Below are 20,772 nucleotides of genomic sequence, written 5' to 3'. Positions count from 1 at the left end.
TTCCTTTTCTTCTGCCTAAAAAAATTACCTATTTTCAGCTAAAATGTGAGGAAGAAGCTCACTCTAAAGCTTGAGAATTTGTCTGCATCATTTCAGCCCACATTTAATTTTAATGAGAGGGTTATATAACCCCCTTTAAAAATAACAAAACACTAACAGAACTGCATCGGCAACATCAGGTGTTCTGCAGTGCTGCTCAGATGAATCATACAGAGATTTGTCTGTGTACGGCTGATGAACATACATTTAACTTAGTTAACCCCCATGCCTGAACATAGCAACCCAGAGTGACCAAATTTTTTTCTAAAGAGCCATTTTCACAAAAGGATGCCAAACTTGTTGCCTGCCCTAGGAACCTCGTGGTTTGCTCATTTTTGTATTATTAAATAGATGTAAAAGTTCCAGATGAATTATTGTGACTCTACTGAAAGGAATCATTTCATATTAAAAACTGAGCTGGTTTTAATGTCTTGCTTCAGAACAGGAAGCCAATGTTCCTATGTGTTGCACTGAGCCCCAAATCTCTGAAATTGTTAAGAACATCCCATTTAACAGACAGCTCTGGGAGTAATAAACATTTGACTTTATAAATGTTCCTTTTGGAGAGAGAACTCAGGGAGGAAAAATTGAATCAGTGATTGTGAACCTGTTAAACATCTTGGTTTGGATTCAGTCTTTGACTTTGGTTTGTCCCCAAGCCGGTGGTTGCTGGAAGATGGAAAGGGTGACAGTACACTTGCCCTACTCATCCTCTTTCCCTTTGCATCCATTAAAAGGCATTATCAAGGATGGGAGCATGGACTAGATGACCTTTTGATCTCACCTATGTGGCAATTCTCACAGTGTGTTATGGGAAGAAAAAAAAAAAGGAAAAAAAAAAAAAAAAAGCAGGCATGGTGGAGTTTTCTGCATGTCTGAATGCCCTACAGTTGTTGTAGGAGCCTTTTCTTTCCTTCCTTCACATCTGAGGTTTAATGGGTTCTGTCTGCAGGAACTAATGATGTCAAACAAAGCCAGTTACTTTACATATTATCAGGGCGATTGTTTGTTATTTCTGAGGACTGAGATGTGTGCTAGGCACTTCATGAACAAATGAAAAAAAAAGACCTTAAAGATGTTGCAAATTGAGCGTAAGGTGAGAGCCAATTGTTGGCAGTGAAAAAGGAGGTAAAACACGTGGCAGAAGTGAATGAGAAGGAAGATGGAGGTTAATGTTACGGGGATTGTGCAGTTAGTCAAAAGTGTGATGCAGCAGGTTAATTTAGATACTGTAATAAACCTTTCATATTTGTTCACATTTTGTTTTAAAAATAACTCTACTTTTGGCTTCCTATCTCTTTTGATGTTCCTTATCCATCCTCTTGCCTTGCTGGTACCTTGTTATAATTTCACACCTGCATTTGCCCATCTCTTTTGGAGTGGGTGCTGCCCCCAGCATTGCCTCTTGGTCCAGCCTTTTGCTGTCCCCAGCCAGTGCTCACCACCTGCTTCCCTGATCCCACATCTCTCACAACAACCAGCTCGCCAAGCTGGGCATAAACCTCCAGAAATCTCAAAGTGATGATAAAATGAGGGAGTTTTTGTGTCTCCTAGTGTGGATTTGGGCTGGGGTAAGAGATTTTTGGTTATGGTGGGCTCTTTCCCCTGTTCTATGAAAGCATTAGTAGAGCTCTTGAACATCGTGAGGATGGAGCTCCACACATGAGCACGAAATGTGTGATCCCTCCTACCCTCCTATCCTGTCATACAAGATTATAGTTCACCACATTAAGATGCTATAACAGCCAAATCCATCAATATTAAGTTCCCACTGTAAGTTGTTCTCCTAGGGTTATCTGGAAAGGTGGCTTTTTGTCCACAGTGTGAGATCAAAACCAGATCTGCCCCAAGCACACAGAACCTCTATTTCTTTCTTTGTTCAGTTTTGGTTGGTGCTGGAATCAGTCATCAGGTGAGAAGATAAGTTAGTTCATAAAATATAAAAGAAAAAAAAAAAAAGGAAAGAAAGAAAGGAAAAAAGTCAATACCTGTTGTCAAGTTGCAAGAGGACTGGGCTGAAAAAAGCCTTGGTCTTGTGTACATACGCACAAGGCGCTACACAAAGGCAACACCTACAGATCAATAGCAGTGCTCTTCTATAGGGCTGTAAATAAATAACAGGACGATGAGGCTCAGTCCTGCAGATATTTACTTGTTGCTATTTACACGTGTGCCATGGAGAGCCCAACTGGAGGAAATGGTACCAACCAGCTGCTGCTGGCATCACCGTTGCTTAGCACCAGCACTGGGCAGGATCAGACCCGGTAGCATGATTGACCATCCCAAGCATTTGGGTGCTGTTAACGAAGTTGAGTGTTCCTCCAAACTTTTTTAAAAGCCCTCTTGTCTGCCTTGTGCCACAAAGTCCTGCCTAATTGTTTCAGGAAAGATTGAGTTATTACCCGCAAAAAGGAACAAAGGCCTCATACCCACAGTATGATGAAATCACCTCTTCAGTGGGATAAAATAGCGCAAAAAAAAAAAAAAAAAAAAAAAAAAAAAAAAAAAAAAAAAAAGAGTGAGTGGGAAGTTTTACTATAGCAACCAAGTTTACATAATATCAGTGTGCTTCAAGTGAAAGCTCTAGAAATGCTTAATTTGAGGTGCCTTTCTACAGGGCTAATTTGAAATGACGTTTATTTCTGAAAATTACTGATTAGTTGCAAGAGCCTGTAGAGCTTGGGGGAAACCTCACAAGCAACTAAGATTTCTGTACTTAACATTCATTGATAAGTTCTAACCAACAATTTAATTTTTCCTTTTAGAAGGCTTTTGATTATTTGCAAACTGTTGTATTTCTCAAACCATGCTGAAGGGAAGGCTGTCATGTGTTTGATTTTGTTTCAGGTGAGAACATAAGGCAAATAAAAATTCCTTACTGAAAGGTTAAGGCTTCATAACGCAAAACTTTATTCCAATGCCAGACCTAATTGGCAAAGATGGACTTGTTACAAAAAGTCAGAATCCTCGCAAATAGTAAAATGGTGCAGAATTGGGTCTGTTACTTTGGCCACTCAAAGAAATTTATTGCTTTTTGCTTTAATTGCTTTCTGCTTTTACACCATTATGCAGTTCTGCCCGGACACTTTGTGTAGCTTGTGCTCACGCGCTTTTCTTTTTGTTTTTTCCCCCTTTTCTTGATCCTACAGAAGTTAAGCTGATAGGCTTCCCGGCTCACTGCTGGGCAGGTAGGCTCACGTCCCACCACACAAAACAAGATGCTCTATTTTCTGCTATTAACCATGCTACTCCTTTCCAGCTCATGGTTTGCCTGGAAGGTTATTTCTTTGTGAAAGATAGTGAACACCTCATTTGCATTCACCGGTGCTATCTAGACCAGATTTCTTTTTCCCCCTCACATTAGTGCAAGATCCTGAGTGATTCTACTGGAGTCATTTGAGCTTGCTCCAAATTTACACCACTGCCACTGAGCTCTGATTCTGCCTCCTCTGCGAGAAACTTGCTTTGATGCCAGAGATAAGCTGAATCCAGAGCATGTTCATTGGCTTAGGGGGGAATAAAGCAGAGGATTTGAACTCTCTTCGTGCTGCCTTGCAGGCTCGGTGGAGAGTGAAGTCACTCGGAAACTTTCCCTTGAAGTGATTCCAACAGCAGCATTTCCTTGGTGCAATACTGGGAGGCATGCTGATTAAAAGAATGGCAATTAAGGAAGGGGTGAGGAGCGGGTCCGGAGAAGGGAGGAGAGGTGAGCTGGATTTGGCTGTGGTATCTGGAAGGGAAGGGGTGCCTGCTTTGTCACTCGCTGGATGAGAAGGACAGGCAGTGATGTCAGGGTGAGCTCATATGCTTTGGAGTGACCTGGCGTAGCCTTTGTCTTCTCCAGCCCTACCTTTTTCGCGTGGGCTTTTCTGCTCTGAGGAGGTGTTCGTTTTCAAAGACTGGGTTGTTTGGAGAACTGCATCTAGCGCTCAGGGTTTGAAAAGCTGCTTGAATGGTGACTAATCTGCTAATAGGAGGTGGAAATGCTTTATCTGCCTTGCTAGACGCGTGGAGAAACTGAGGCACTGAGAGTAAATGGTGCAACCATGGGACAAATTGGGTCTGGGTCTCTGAAATGAGGGGAGGTTGGCAAGGAGGTGACGTTTATAGCTGGAATAGTATTAAACCCCCAAAACTGCTGATTCCAAATTCCAGGTTCCTTCCTCAAAAGTGCCATATGCTCCACCAGCTGAAAGTGCTTAATATTGGTGGACAGTGGTAGCACAGCAATAATGCAGCTCCGCTAAGCTCCTGTTTACTTCTACTGTCTGATTTATGCTGCAAAAATTAATGTGGCTTCATTTGCTATTCCCCCTCCCCATTTCCCTCCGTGCTGTAGTAATGGACCAAAGCTTTCATTTTTTACCTCAGCCGTGTTCCTTCATTTTTAATAAAAGTTGCGATTTTGTGCTGGTCAGAAAACTGGCATTACCATTACAAATAACAGAGCCAAGACTGTAACAGTGTGTGAAACATGCAAATTTTTTTGTTGTTTTTGTTTTTCACCACTTGCCCTCTGCATTCAAGAGTTAATTCATACGTAGGCACTACATAATTTATGTTTGAGAACCATATTATTTGAATGCAGTTTCTCCCTATAAACTTTCCTCGAGTCATATCTCAGTATCTTTTATAGGCTGGGTTCCTTTTTGCATTTGACCCTGTTCCTGCCTCTAACTTTTAAATGGCAAAAGCAAATGTGCTTTGAAAAGTGTGTTACACTGTAGTTGTTAAATAAAGCAATAACCTATGCACTTGTAATGCTTTCTCTATGACCTACTTACATACTACTTCACCCTCCTTATAGTATGATTAAAAGCTGCTTTGAATCCACTATTCCCTCAAGGGATTTGAGGCTAGAATTTAACAAACTGCTGAGAAGGCTTAAGTCAGTAAGAGGGCTTCCCTACAGCTTCTTCCAGCTAATTCACATGTAATTAAAAGGAAAATAAATATTTCAAAAGAACATACGTTTTAATGAAGCATTTTTAAGCACTTATACCTTGTGAAATGGAGCAAATTTATAAAGATCTCACAATCTCATGCTCAGATTTTTAGCAAAATTATTTGTGATGCTCCCTGCCCCGCAGTCTCTTCCATCCTATGCGAAGTGTGAATTTACTTTTCAGTCAGGAGCAGTGGGACTTGCAAAGTGGCTGGTGAAACTGAAGTGCCTCAGATTTAGCACGTACCAAGGAAATGATGATGGAGAGGTATGGATCCAGCCACACGGGGTGAAGTGAGGGTGGAGACTTCTTACTTGAAAGAATATCCTCATCCTCAGTGAGCTGCCTGCATTTCTTCCGAGCTAAAACCTGCCCCTTCTGCAGTGGCAAGATTTTGAAATTGAAAGTTAATCCAACTCTGCTCTGGGCTGGATTAACCACCATGGAGGCCTCAGATCAAAACCCAGGTGGCTGCATCCAGCTGGAGAAAGTTGTGCTGGTCTCTCCTTTTATTTCCAATTTGCACTTTTTTTTTTTTTTATCCTCTGTGTAGGCCTACACTGCGGCGGATGGCTGGCGGGGAAGAATCGCGATCAGTTTAGTAAAGGGGAGCCATAGCTTTGCTTTGTACGTTCCTACAGAGATGTTTAGGTGCCATGGTGATGAGGACAGTATGTGAACATATAGAACGGAGCAGATTAATAACACTATAGATATCTGTGCAGGACTGCAGCTGTCCTATGGGGATTACACTGAGGGCCAAGTGAACCTTTTCTTTCTTTAGACTTGCAAAGTAGGCAAAAATTTTAGCAGCCTGAGGGGTTTTTCTTCCTTTTAACTGTTTAAAATGGAAAAGTATCTTGAACAGAGCAGTAAACTGGACTCTGAAAACTCACCTAGACTGTATTTTTATTATCAAATCAATGTTGGTCAAAATTTAAAACTTGTGATTTATAGCATATGTATGCCTTGGTCGCCTTTTTTTTTTTTTTTTTTTCAGAACACTATTTGAAAAGCTTAAGTGTCATAGTGTTTAATTAGTGTTTGTTGCTTTTTTTGAGCATTGATTATCTGGAGCAAATGAATTATGAAATGTGGAGAGAGATTCAGAAGGAGAAGCAAATACAATGCAGATAAACATTTTGTCTGTCTAGACTGCTCAGATCATCCAGTAATCTTTGCAAATATGTTAATATTCTTTTGCCTGGAGCTGCTTTCTATTGAAGCAAGGAGGTTTTGGAGATGCAGAGGAAAATTTATACAGATTTTCAGGAGGCGGTAGCGTGGGGGGGCTGCCTCAGCTGTTTGTATGTGTGGAATTTTGTGTACGTCTTGGTGTTGTCGCTTCTGTGCCTTCACTGCGGACAACCCCAAGCACAGCACGGTTGGGAACGGGCATTTGGCAGGTTATAGATGTGCGGGTTTGCCACCGATACCTATTTAAATCCCTTTTTTTTTTTTGGATCGGGCAGGGATATAGTCACTATGCCATCCCTCTTGAGCCAGTACAGCCAGTTTGGGTGTCTGATAGGTGCCAAGGTCTGAATGTAGGGGTTCGGACAGAAAGCTCCTCACACCTTCCCCATGCCCTCAGCTTGGCGAGGCGGCTGCGCCTTCCACCCGCCAAACCTGCCCACGGTGACAAGGGGGTACATACAAACCAACCGCACGGGGCTGGTTTGGGGGTTTTATTTAGGAATTTAGGAAGTGGGCTTTAACAAGAAGAGGGCTTTCCCTCAGTGTGCACCTCCAACTCCACCAGGGCAAGGCTCAGACCCGGGAGGGGGGGATAAGAGGGCAGCGTCCCTGAGGCACCGGCCAGCTCCTGCTCCGCCGTCCCTCTCAAACTTTGCCCGTGGGCACAGGGGGAGCCCCAGGGGACCCCCGGGCAGGGCGGTGGGGCTCCATTAGGCCTCTCCCCGGGGCTTGCGGGCCCCGCCGGGGCCTCGGGGGTTAACCGGGGAGCTGCGGCGGGGAGGTGGCTCCGCCTCCCCGCTCAGCACCTGGCGCTCCACCGACACTTGCCTCAGCAGTCGATTTCGGAGGGGATTGGCGGAAAAAAAAAAAAAAAAAAAAAAAAAAAAACACCGAGAGAGGGGGAGAGAAATGTGACAACTGCCGGGGCTGGCGGCTGCCGCGGGGAGGCCTCCGCACCTGTGCCTGCCTCTCCGCCGCCCGGCGCAGTTGTGGGATCCGGCGAGCCCCCGCCACATCCTTCCCTCCACGACCGCCGCGGCGAGCCCCGGAGCCCAGCATGACTTCTTCGTTCAAGCTGGATTTCCTTCCGGAGATGATGGTCGACGGCCGCTTGCTGGTCTCTGACAGAATGTAAGTGGCGGCGGGGGGCTGCCGCCGCCGCCGCCGGGGACCCCCCCCCCTTCCATGCTCCGTCCCCTCTCTCTGCATCCCCTCCCGAGTCCCTCGCAGTTTCTTTGCGATCCCCCCCCCTCCACTCCCCGTGGATCCCGACAGCGTTACGAGTCGCGATAGGGGCGGGCAGGTCGCGCCCGAGGGGCCAAGTGTTGGATGCAGCGGAGGGGAGAGGGGGGGGAGAGAGAGGCGATCGGCGACCCCCTGCGCCCTGCCCGGCGGCATAAAAACCTATTGACCACGTTGAGATGGAGCAGCATCAGCTGGGAGTCAGAGCAGGCAGAAATCAGGGCGCTTTTCTTCTTCTTTTTTTTTTTTTTTTTTTTAACCTCTTCCCCCCCCCCCCCTCCGTCCGGTGCGGAGAGTGTTAATTAACATGAGGCCGGCTGCCTGACGTGCGCTTGGACCGCTGATCAGATTTATCGGGAGGCGCCGAACGCAGGAATTTCGAAAAAAAAAAAAAATATTAAAAAAGTATTCCCCTAGCCCGCCTCTGCTCCATTAATCTCCATCTGAAAGTTTCTATTATCACCCTCCTGGGCATTGCCAATTGAGAGGGGTTTTCAGGTAACCTAAGCCTCGTCTGAAAAATAAAAGCTAGGGAAAGGCTCGCCGGCCGAAACATACGAAGGCTGAGCGCTGCTGCGCTGCGTTTTTAACAGTGCCGAGGCTGCCTTTTATTTTGTTGCTTTTTCTTCTTTCCTCGGGATGACAAATGTGGTTTGGGTTGCATGAGAATGAAGCGAGAGGCGCTGGCACTGGAGCTATTCCGGCTGAGGCAGTGCCTGAGTTGCGAGTGTAAATAAAACCCCTGCGTGCAGCAGAGCCCCTCACCTGCGAGCTGCACGCAGCAGCTTGTGTCCTGTGTGCCCCGATCGGAGACGATTCTGACTTTTTTATTACCTCCCTTGCTGGCAGCAAACTTTCTGCTCAGGTGGGATGCTTCCCTCAGCTCCAGCAGTGCTCTGAGCAGAGGCAGTCAGCAGCGGCTGGTTGTTCGGGCAGCTGAGGTTTGGGAAGTGTGGCAGAGAGGGAAAAGAGGCGGGGGGGGAACCTACTTAGTGTGGATGTCTTACTTGGTTTTTGCAGTCCTTGGAGGACAACGAAGTGTTTGTGTAAATGCTGCCCGTTGTCTCTGTATATAGATCCCAAAATCTCAATGAGTTCTCTGCTGGTTTTCCCCCCTCCCGTAAGATCTGCATTTTTTATTGGCACCGGTCAGTTAGGTTTAGTTGGAAAAGGTGCTGTATCTCCCCCCTTTTGCTTAAAAATAACGCAGGTTTGACTGCTAGGGTGCAAAGTTGCAGCTGAACATTAGGATCGCTGGGTTTGCAGCCCTCTGGAGGGACTTGCCACAGCTAAGCTTTCCCTTGCCTTCATCTTCTCGGCTCTGATTAGACTTTTCTACCTGCTGTCCTTCCAGGCAGTCAGAAAAGATACCACTAACAAACATCTCCAAGCTCTGAGGCATTATTAACTGCATCTGATGATGCCCTGTTGTCACTTAGGCTTATATAACTTTATCTCCAACTTGCCCCTCGAGGGGGGAGTACCATGTCAAACTCTTGCTCCTGCACGCTGTCTCTGCGCTCCTCTTCTCTGCGAGGCATCCATAATACATTTTAACACAGCTTGAAATGCAGTCAGTGTTCATCAGGCACAGGTCTTAATGTGTGTCCAAAGAAACAAAAAATTCTCTAGATATATGTCAACTTTGAAGCGGATCTCTAAATACCGGAGTGGAATAATGAAACTAAGAGGGTATTGCTTCCGCATGCATAGCCTTGTAGGATTTGATGCTGGTTTCTCATGTGTTTGTTTTTGTTTGTTTTTTTTTTTCTTTTTTTTGGGGGGGGGGACTTTGTCATTTCTTGAAGGGAAAAAAAACTTCACCTCCTGCATCTTCAGTGGTCGTGTTGTGATGTTCTGGAAATGCTGTTTCCTTGCATTAACAAAGCTTTGCTTTGCTGCTGATCTAAGTAATTGTGAAGATGTATGATTTCAAGGGATCATGTGTCACGCATACAAATTAATATCAAGGCTAAATTGCTATTAACCAGCAGCGCATCCATCCCTAAAAAATCTTAAAACTAAATGCTCTCAGTGGAAGCGTTCCTCTCCGCCTTTCTAAAACTGTGTAATTCACTGTTTAAAACATGATTTCGTCCCTCTAGCCAAGTGGCAATGTGCATTTATTTGCCGGTCCCCAGCTCTCTGGACTAATCAGTGCTGAAGAGAATGCAGTTTGATTACGCATAAGGGGTCAGGGTCATGTCCACACCATACCCTTTAGCTGGCCCACCCCAGACGTGCAGCCAGACACTAGCAGCGTTCTGCGGTGTGAGAGTGCATCCGAGAGCATGCTCCAAGTTATGATGATGCACAAAACTTTTAACCTCGCCATCTGGTCTAGCCACTCAGTATAGTGTGGTTCAGCCTTTAGCAGAAAGGAATTTCCTATTTTAGAGTGAGGCAATTAGCAAGATGCATGTAAAAATCTCTTCTGTTTTACAGTGAAAATTTGCGGAACTAGGTATTTTATTTCATTTTTTTTAATGCCAGTGGCGTATCAGATGTTTTAGGAAATTGGTACCATGCAGTATCACTTACGCTTCCCATTGTTTGTACATTCCAAAGTTGTTTGTAAAGGGAGTTATTTTCAATATCATCCATTCTTCCAACAAGCAACATGTAATGAGAAATGTCAATTTCCCTACCTATTTTGAAAGTTAACAGCTAGCTAGATAATCACCAAAGTTAAAATACTCTCAGCTCCGGTAGACAGCTAATTGCTCTCAAATGTTGCTGACTGCCTTGCTTTGCTGCTGCTGCTGCTGTCTAGATGAATATAAGTAAAACAGACCATCAGGTACTTTGTGCATGGTTATTCAGTGTAAGTAAACTATACGCTTGGTGTTGCTATAACTGATTAGTAACCGATTGGCAATTTTACAAAAAAAAAAATATTTCTGGAATGGCATGGGAAAATAGACGCTCTAGGATATGAAATGTAAACTTTTGCTCTCGAGGGCAGGTGGCAAGCTGGATGCTCAATCCATCACAAATGCTTGCAAAGAGATCACTTGGTTAGTGCTCTGGTTGAAAGATCAGAAATTGCTTAATGTTATTCATAGCTTGTGTGTGTTATTTGTGTGCAAGAACCACATGTGAAGAAAATATGGAAGTATATGTGTGCATTTGGGCAGGGTAGGAGAGGGTTAACAATTCCTAAGGACAGTTACAAAATGCGAGCTCATTGTAATTTGCTTAGTAATTTTACCGAGTTACCTGTACATGCCAAGGGGATGGTTGTAAAGTGGTTGCTTTGAGGATTAAACACTCACCATAGTAACCCCCTGCATTGATTTCTGCAGTACCACCAAAGGTTTTCGGTTTTGTGATGCACATTCCAGTGCCTGGGATTATCTTTAATGTTGATGTGAAATAGTGTCTTTTACTACCAAGACAAACTCAAATTTTACTTTAATAGTTCCTATATGGGCATAACGTCAATAAATTCAGTGGTATGTTTGTCAGAGGGCTTAAAGCAGTCCGCATACAACTGCTTGGGTTCCGTCGTAATTATGCATGAAAAGTCCTTGGTCTTTGAATTCCTCTCTCTTTTCTCCAAGATGAGTCAAAATCAGATATATGTGCAATATGCTGATTAAAAAGGCAGCGAAAATCAATCTGCAGTGCTCTTTGTATGCATTGTTTAATAAAGAAGGGATGTCATCGTTCATGGGTCATTCTTGCACTTAAAACAAACAAACAAACCTTTCCTTTCCCCCAGTAACCCTGCAAAATAGAGCCTTTACAGCATGAAGTGGAGGTAATAAAATTAACTTTTTTTCTTTTTTTTTTTTTTAACTTCACCGCAGGGAAAGCTCAACATACTGTCAAAAATAATTTATCAGCTATCCATTTCTTTGTATGTAGAATGTCAAACCCTGATTTGCTAAGTGAAAATGGATATCTAGCTATCAGCTGTTTTCTGAGCCCAGAGCCTCACCCTTGTGCTGGCATTTTATCCTAACTTTGATTCAGCAGTAGCTTTATGTTAAGTATTATGACTTGTTAGTTAACTTAATACATGGAGATTCCTGGGGTCACCATCGAGAAAAAGCAAAGCCAAAGAAGAGGAAATTTCTCGACTGTTGACTTCAGAAGGGAAAACAGATTTTCAGCTGTCAACTAAACAATTCTGATTTCAGGGGTCCTTCTCCCCATCATCTTTCCTGGTAGCTGACTAGAATCGCACTGAGTGTTTAACCCACCATAACTTAGCACATTAATATTTAAATATATCTTCCACTTCCTATGATGTGATCTCACAAGTTTTTTAAGCCTCCCCCACACGTATTCATCATCCAAATTAATCATCAGTTATGATTGCTTTAAAAACTTTGACAAGTCTAAATATTTCATTGGCATTTTAGGATGTTTGATATCTTATGAGCATTTGGACTATGCAAATTTCATAATTAATTCATAGATTAATATAAAAATATTTCACCCAACTAATATAGGGGAAAGGTGTACAACATTTTTGTAGTTTTTAAAAACTCCTGGAATATAAGGAGGATATTTTGCAAGATGCAGCCCCCTAGAGAAAAGTCATTGTCTTATAACTTTAGCATAAAAAAAGCCTTCCTTCTAAAGCAAGGAGGTGATTTTTTTTTCTTTGCATTTCCACAAACTGTGTTTCCTGTAGTGGATTATTTCTCGGGTGTTCATATAATTGCAAAGTATATTGCATCTTCTGACATGGCTTCCCTTGATTAAAACAAACTGGTGGCAGGGCAAGGTTAACCAGAGGCTAAAGTCACAATATACAAAATGCACAGATAGAGTGAGCCTGAGCTTTTCTTAGCAAAGAGGTGGGAAAACAGGAAAAAAGCCTTCGTAGGTGCAAGAAAAATGCAAGAACTAGAATGCCTATTTGGAAAATAAAAACTAATTAGAGCAATAAATGTAATGTTCTCAAGTAATTGTGAAATAATTATTCCCCTTTAGAATCATCATACTTTAATTGCTTTCCCCCGCATTCCTGCATTCTGCATTCCTATGTAAAGGAATAGAAGCACTTGTGTTCCCTCCAGGATTTCATTTTTCATTTGCAGTAAGCTGCTGGCTTTCTCGTAAAGGTTTTCAGAAATATGTTGCCTTAAACGGTGTTGTGTTCTTCCATATGGCGTTAAATATTATAGGTGAATGGCAGATGCTGAAGCGATAAATTCTCTTTTCTCGTCCAGATAAAGCACCTTGAGATTTAGTTGCGCAGTTTATCCATCCTCTGTATCACAGATTTATAATCAATTCCTCATTTTCATTGAGATTGTATTACATAAATAGGACACACTTCAGCAGTGTATTCTCTTTGCTCACAGCTTGATCCTTGAAAAATCAGCTGACAATAGTTTAAAATTATAATATTAATAAAGAGAAGATCATCTGGCCTTCAAAATGACATCTGAAAGCAGCTTCTGTTTTGTGTTAAATCTTAATTACTGTATTTAAATGAATGCCTAAATGAGCCAATTCACAAAGGAGTTGCCTACTGTACCAATAGCGCCTGTTTGGTGATTTTTTTTCCTTTGGATTTACACAAATTTAAAAAAAAAAAAAACAAAAAAACACAACTTACATTGAAGAGTATGGCTCTATTTTCTCCTGTTGTATAATGCAGGTGAAGATTGAGTATCTCGGGTCTGTCCCTGCTATGGGACAGCTTCTCTCGTTTGGCTCTCCTTGCCTATAAAGCAGTGCCAGTGCTTGCAGCCAAGTTCAAAGGCGATGCTTCAAAAGCCTTGTTGCAAGATGAGCGGGAGCAACCCTGGCCTCCTGAGCATCGTGTTGTGACCTCACCCACTGTTTGCTAAAGGGGCACCACCTTGTGCCACCCCAGGGGTAGGGATTGTGACTCAGGACCATCGAGAGACACACACCAGCCCTGCAGGATTCCTCACCCTGGGAGGAGGCAGTCGTCCTGTCCAGCTGTTCCCAGCTCATCCTTCTCCACGCTGCCACCTGGGATGCTCCATCTGTGAAGAGGTATGCAGGGAATTCACGTCCTTCCTTCCCGTGTCGTGCTGCACAAGATGAGCCACTTCAGTTTGCCCGAAGAGGAACAGTGGCCTAAGCATTTAGTTTTATTGGTTTCACGTTCCTGTTCATTTCTTGAATTGCTCTGTGGATCTTACTCTGGGGTTTTAAAGTTTACAGTCACAGTTGTTTCAGAAATGCGCTGACTGATCTTTTGTGAAAATGTATTAAATAAAAAAAAATCAGATGACTTATTTTTTCCTTTCTCAGCTGTCATGCTAAAGCAAATACAGTTCTTGTGGAAAGGCCTAACTCTGACCATCTCCCAGCAGTGTTGGTTGTTCAGTGCAGCACTAATCAACAGTTTTCCAGTTTCTTGCCATTCAAATGTAATGGTCTGTAAACACTGGGGTGGATATATAGGTTATAACTACCTCTCTAGCCTGTGTGTGTAGTTGGTTACCTCCCTGGTAGGAGGAGAAGCGGTTCCTGCCGAAGAAACCATGAGCCTTTCTGTACTATGCTATATCAGGCTTTTATTATGCTCTGTTACCACATCGATGTCCTTTGAAGCAGTTCCAGACTGATCGCAAGTCACAGCTGACAAGAGCTATCTTTTGTTTCATAACCCTGAAAAATAATGAAGATCCTTCATCCTCTTAATCCAGAGGCGTGACGCTGTCGCCTTGTTTGATATACACTCGCTTTTCCCATTTCTTGCTTCTCCATGGCTTTGCGCCACTGATTCACTCAGAGATGCAAAAAATGGAAAATAAAAAATAAAATCTAAAATCTGCAGCTTGCTTGACCCACCACTTGTTGTGTCATTGACTGGAGACCTTGCTGGCACTCGGTCCAGTGGCACTGGGTGGCCTGGTGTACGATAAGTGCACTTCATTTGCCTGAAACAGGCCCAGGTAATTGAAAGTTATTAACTTCTGGCAGAGGATAACTGTATTTGAAAATCTACAAAATCAAGTAATCTATTCTGTTCTTCTCTTTAATTTTTTTTTTTTTTTCTGGCTCATTCAGTTGCCTGGATCTGTCAGCTTTTGTCTGCAGTTCATTGTTAGCGAGAGAGACATCTGGCTATGCCCTTTATCAATAAATGCTTTTATTTTTATTTATTTTTTTAATATTTTACCACAGATGGATTGTAGAACAAGCACTAGGAGTCTGAAACGTTGTCAAACATGCTGCATGCCCAGTGGCTATGTCTTAAAGAAAAGCCTATTTGGTAACTGTTATTCATACAAAACAATTCCAAGTTGATGGCTGCATGTTTATGTGATTTCTCCATGCTTTTTAGTAAACTTGATTGCCTCACCATATCTTTTGGGGGTAAAAAAATGTCATTTTTTCTGCAGTTTCTTTATAAACATGCAGAAAAGCTGATAATTTCATTAACCAGTAAAGGAACTTCCACATTTTTTAAAATTCAGTTTAAATTTTTTCTTCCCAAATCTTGCTTAGAAACCTTTTATTCATACTTCAGCTACCTTATCCAAACTAATTTTACCTTCTGCTGTCCAAAAAAAAAAAAAAAAAAAAAAAAAAAAAAAAAAGATAAAGTTCAGGAGATTATAGTGACTATTACTTTGAGTTTTGTTGTGAAAATCCATAGTTCTCTTGGATAATTTAGTCTTTAAAACTGATTCTTGACAGTGTCCTGATTGGAGTCTATTTCAAAGATTTTTACTGCAAAACCTAAATGCCTAATTAAGGGATAGCCACAAATCTAGATGATCTCTCTAGGGGGAATAGTGCAAACATCGTTCCCCTTGTCCTAAACTGACTTGCGTAATGCAACTTCTTCCTTCAAGCAGGGCAATTTTAGGATTGCAACATGAGCACTGGCTGTGCCTTCCCTGGCAGGTTTAGGGTTGCCAGCTCTTTCTGGAGATGTGTACTGAGTGGGAGGCAACCAGGGGGAAGAGGAAGAAATAAAATTAGTCGTTAATTTTGCAGGACATGTAAATGTATATGAGCAAGTGAAGCAGTTCTTAGAAAGAGAAGAACGTCTGTGGACACATAAAGCAACATTATCTGATATTTTATTGCAGACGGTAGCCTGCAGTCCATGTTCAAGCCAAACTTCCAATGGCTTTACAGGAGCTTGGCTTAAATGAGGAATGCATAATGCTCTGCTTTGCTTCCAGTGCCAGCATGGCCAGCTCTGAACCATGAATTGTGATAGTATAAATGTGTTTGTTTTTTTGCAGTCCTTTTTTCCCATTGCTCACGTCAGACTGAGCTTCAACGCAGAAACAAGAGGCAACCAACTTTTTTAGATACTACCTTGCTAGCTCAGCGAGTTGCTATCGTGTTGGAAGGCAGTCAATTTTAATTCTTTTGAGGGATGCTCACACCTCTCAGGTCGGGTGTGGGGGGTTTCTTTTGTTCTTGACGAGCCTTTTCCCCCTTGCCAGAGAGGAGGATTCATATCGGCGCCTGAGGGGCTCTCAATTTTCCCTGACATACATCTCTATCATTTGGCTGCAGAAGACAGAATACAACTTTTCCTTTTAAGTTGCTTTGCTGCCTGTGAAAAAAAGACCAAATGCAGCAGCTTCGTAGCTAGGCTCAGATATAGCAGAAGGAAGCCCAACAATGTATTACTGACTTTTAAAACAATTGTCTTTGCCTGATTTCATTACTGCTTAAGTGTAGCTTAGTATCTCACATCCTAGACCACATTTATTTATCATCAAGACAAGGCAGTGTAGAAAAGTCCTCGGCCTTTTAATATCTTCTTCTTACCATGCTCATGTCTGTGCTGTTCCTGCAGTGCTTTACTGGAGTGGAATGAAGCTTTGTATGCCTTACTCTACTATTGGAGAGCATGAAGTCTTTGGGGCAGATTCTGTGTCTTTCTGAGCTTTTTTTCTGCAATGACTGTTACCAGAGACATATAGACATTGACTTAGGGTTCTTGGGTATCACAGTGACGTGAGACAGAAACAACTCTTCCACTTGCTCTGCAAACCCTTCCTTTGGAGCAAACATGCAGTAATTCATGCAGGAGTGAGAACTGTTTTCCAGCCAGAAATCTGGCTTAGTTTGGCCTGAGCAGCCTTCAGCAGCACTGACTGCTATCTGTATTTTCAAAGTGTTATTCCAGGCTCCTTTAGGTCAGTTCTTTTTCCCTTGTGTGTACAGTTTATTGGATTTGGGAAGAGGTCCTTCAACATCACGGTTGCCTGTGCATCGTTGTTCAGGAACAGCAGGCTACTCGTAGTGAGAGATACATGCAGGGATTCAGAAAGGAACAATTTTCAGCTTGCAAAGATGCCCGTATTGGTACCTGGAAGCTCTGCAGGAACTGGAGACTTTTCGGCTGTTTCTGTGCCTCTTTGCTCCCTCCATCCTCACCTCCGCATCAGGGGATACTTAGACTTTTTTCCCTCGCTGGCCTTCGAAGGATTTGAAAGTCTCAGCATCCCCAAGCTGTTGGTTTCTATGCGAGTGGGAAAGGAAACAGAGAGGACTGCAGCTGACTTTGGTCTGTCAGGTCTCTGATTTTCCTGTCAGATTTGAAGGCATAGGTACAGAGTGAATTTGGAGCTGAGAGATGCCAGGCCCCCAGGTAGCAAATGAGGAGAGAAAGATATGTTTTTAGGCAGATTTTCATAAAAGATGCAAACAAACTCAGGGTAACTTAGCAGAGAAAATCATTATTTAAAATTAATGTTATTTTTAGAAAGTGGAGCATCATTTGTCTTAACAGAAATAGAGATTTTATTTTTAAGCCCAGCAAAGCCTCAAATCCCAGAAAATGCAAAATTGGTGCTGATAATTTTTGAATGTGAACCTGGAAGGCTTCGTGGAAACTTAGAAGGAAATAAATCACCTCCCCTCTCCTTCCCCAAAACTCTTTGGGCAAAAAAATCTGTAAATATTTAACAGCAAATAATCACATCGCCAAGAACCAGCAAACAAAGCCCTTTTATCCAATCCTATAATATGCTGTAAATAATGAAAACCCTCGTAGATCTAACTGAAAAACTTTTTTTTTTTTTTTTTTTAATCAGTGAAGAAGCTTAGCATCTAGCACTTTAAAAAATCCATCAACATAGCTAAAACTCTTTTGCAGCCTCTTACCACCTCATGTCATGTTTTTTTCTATCCTTGACACTTGCAATTTGCCCTGCTGATATCTGTTTAAAATGCTGGGAGCCTTCAGCATCCTCTGCTCCACATTGCATGCCTGCATGAAGCCTTCCTTCCCCTTTTTTCTGCCTTTCAAGGTAAGAGCCACCCTGCTCTGCTATCTCCACGTAGCCACCACTAAAAGGTTACTGTGACCAGTGGGTCACCCTGTTATCACCACCCATTAAATATTCAAACAAACACCTCTGTGCTTCCTCCCCAGCTGCTCTGGTGGAAGAAGTTCCTACAAAAATCTGCAAAGCCGGTACTTTATTTTCCTTCTTCTTTGATAAGAGAGGTAGGATGAACCTATTGAACTTCGAGAATCACTTATAATTTATATCAGAACTGCTTAATGATTTTATATTCTTAGTTTCCAGCTAGTGGCTCATGTCTTGAAACTCCCTGGAAGTATGGCCAACCTTTTTGGGCAGTGCTCCCTGACCCAGGATGCTGGAATTATCAACCCTGAGTATGATTTTCCCAGTCTTCTGGGAGTATGGATATATACGTTGTCAAAGCAACATCTTCATTAGCCAAAGTATGTTTTATTGCATTTTTATAGTGGTCTTTTGTTAGCAGGCTCTCCCAGCTCATTTTTTTTTAAAGCAGTCTCATGCAACTGTTGTCAACCAACTCCTGTATTATCATGTGTTTTTTCTCACAACCACAAGTTGCCCTACTTACTCAATGCAAATCACTGGATCTACGTAACATGCCTTTCTCAAGGGCATCTGTTAATTCCACATGATAAGCTGAGAGTTTCAGCCAGCAATTCGGAGCGTTGAAAGAAGACCTGGTTAAACTCAGTAGGGCTTCAGTGTAATCATGTTTTAAGGAATTCTCCCAAATTATAGCCGTGACAGACTTCTGTGTTATTAGTTGCTCCAATGGTGAGGTGTTTGTGAAACCTTTATCACTAGAGGGAATGGTATTCTGTGCAAGAAATGCATGCAGCTGGAAGTTAGGTGATGCAGCAGGAGATTATAAAGGGGCTTTGGTAGATTGTGGCCCTTTCTTTAAGATCTTGACTCTGTTTTCAGTGAAGCTGGTGGTAAAACTCAGCTAGTATGACTGGAATCAGGTCAGAGAGTGTGATTCCAGACAGACTGGTTCTTGGGCATAAATTAAGGACCGAAGCCAAGGCTTGCTGGAGTCAATGGGTAGGCTCCCTTTGATTTTAAGGCTCTCTGTGTGTGTGATCCAAATGCACCATGTACAAACAAAGACAAAGAAATTACATTGATTGGACATATTCAGTGTCACAAGAGCTTACGTTTGATTCTCCTTCTTGCTTATGAAACACAAGTGTATGCTTCTCCCCGGGCTTGCTGGAAGACGTTTTGGTAGTTGTGTGCTAGGACTCCCAGTTAGTGCAAGTGCTGGCTCCTGCTGCTAAAAATCACAACCCTTTATGAAAATGGAGAGAAAGTAATGGTTCATAGTCGTATAATTTGGGGTTCTCCTGGTTGGCCTTTGGGTTTTTAAGGCATTCATCCCCGACACATTTTTTTTTTTTTCCCATTAAAAGTTTAAAAGTCATCTTGATCTACTATGTTGGTAAGTTTAATGGCATTAAAAGACTTGCAGTAGAAGTGTGAGCTCTGAGCTGGGATTCTGTGCTTGCTGACCGCCCTCCGTTGTTCCTACGCTGTCTGAGGAATCCTTTGCAGCATCAAGCTTGGCGTCTGCCTGCCCCCTCCTACCTCGTGCCTCTGAGATTTTGGGATACTGCGTGGGTTCTTTGTTTTGATGTGCAAATTTGCATCTTCTGTGTGTGTGTAAAGCTCTTGTTTTCTTTAGAAAGCAGGTTAATTGTCTTAGTCAAGGAGCTCAATGCGCTCTAAGGGATGAATATGTTGAAAGTAGCACCAAAGCAGCATCAAGATCACTTATGCCTCAGGCTGATTCTGATTTACTACCTAGGCAGAAGAGTAGTTACTCTGAATGTAGAAGAACAAGTTAGTGTTACTCTGAGATGCAGTTAACTCGCATGATGCAGAACTCTTCCGATAAGGATTCCTTTTTTTTTTTTCTTCTTCTTTTTTTTTTTTTTTCATATCAGATATCAATAGTTTATCACAAAGTAATTTGCTTGATTTTTCTTTCTGAAATCCATCAAAAGAGCTGGTTGTATTGGCTGTGAAGCAGTCTTCAATCCCATTTCTAACCCAAACCTTGTTAGTTTATCTCAAAGCGACTCCCCCTCTTGCAACATTGCTAACTTTTCACTTGCTATCTTTCTGATTTGATCTTGATTCAGTTTTGCAACTGCAAAATGCATGATCATTGGGACAAGGTGTGTTGATATACTTCTATGTTCCTAGTTAAAGAATTTTAAATTTTTTATAGGCGTCAGATTTTCAGAGCAACTCCAATTAATCTTTGTTCTGGTTTATGTAGATTCCCTATCCAAAGAGTAGAATAATGGAAAAAAGTAAAAGCAGAGTGTATGTATGGGCTAGTATAAAACAATCCTTTTCATACTGAACATTAGGTTGTTGAAATGCCTCTACTCTTGGCAGAAGGCAAGCTTCGTAACCTAAGAGGATGTGATTTGAGTGGAGTTTTCATGCCCCATGTGCTCATTGTGTTCTTGCCACTGATGCAAACATTATCTATAATTACATTTTCAAGAGACTGAAAATTGCAGTCTTTGTGGAACAAAAATGCAGCTGAAGAATGGAATGTATATCCTCTCCACCCTCATTATAAGGCCTATAAAAATCAAACTATATGGCCCAGTACTGTAGCTTTCAAATACAGGAAAGAAATACAGGAAACCTGCTCTAACCTGTGTTAGAGCATTTCTTCACTAAAAATTCTGACCTTTCCATGTTCAAGCTACTGCTGTTACTTCCAGTAGCATGCAGTTGAAATGAGTCAAAATAAAATTAGTAATTGAGATAAATAAAAGTCAGAGTCTGTTAATTGCTTGTTTATAATACTGTTTTCATGGATTTGAAACTTTATTCATGATTGGTGGTGAGGTTTATTAAGTAAGTCAACATAGGTGTTGAAACTTTCTACCAAACCATGCTGTGGAAGAGCTATAGTTTTCAGGAGGAGAAAAATGGTACTGAAAAGACAGTTTTTCATGTTTTTCTCCTGCACACACAGGATTTTTAGCGTTGCAACTTAATCTCTGCACAAGTAACCTAATGTACCTCTTCCCCATATCAAAATGTTACCATTTTGCATTTCAATAGCTGATGAAACTGGA

At 42.2% G+C, this 20,772-nt stretch overlaps 1 protein-coding gene across 12 annotated transcripts in view; it reads left to right on the top strand.

The window, feature by feature from the left end:
* Positions 1-20,772, top strand: part of CELF2 (CUGBP Elav-like family member 2) — a 558,673-nt gene that overhangs the window by 308,113 nt on the left and 229,788 nt on the right. Inside the window, exon 1 of one of the 12 annotated variants that reach the window (XM_068670061.1) lies at positions 7,055-7,313. The exons of 9 other annotated variants lie outside the window; for them this stretch is intronic. In XM_068670061.1, the coding sequence (XP_068526162.1) occupies positions 7,240-7,313 (74 nt within the window). In that variant the 5' untranslated portion in view covers positions 7,055-7,239. Of the gene's footprint in view, positions 1-7,054; positions 7,314-20,772 lie in introns of those variants that run through there. 2 more of the 12 variants (XM_068670062.1, XM_068670063.1) reach the window with 2 other exon arrangements.

This window comes from Anas acuta, chromosome 1 (assembly GCF_963932015.1).
Source record: "Anas acuta chromosome 1, bAnaAcu1.1, whole genome shotgun sequence".
NCBI lineage: Eukaryota > Metazoa > Chordata > Aves > Anseriformes > Anatidae > Anas > Anas acuta.
The sequence above is the reverse complement of the archived record's forward strand: the minus strand, read 5'-3'. Positions and strand labels throughout refer to the sequence as shown.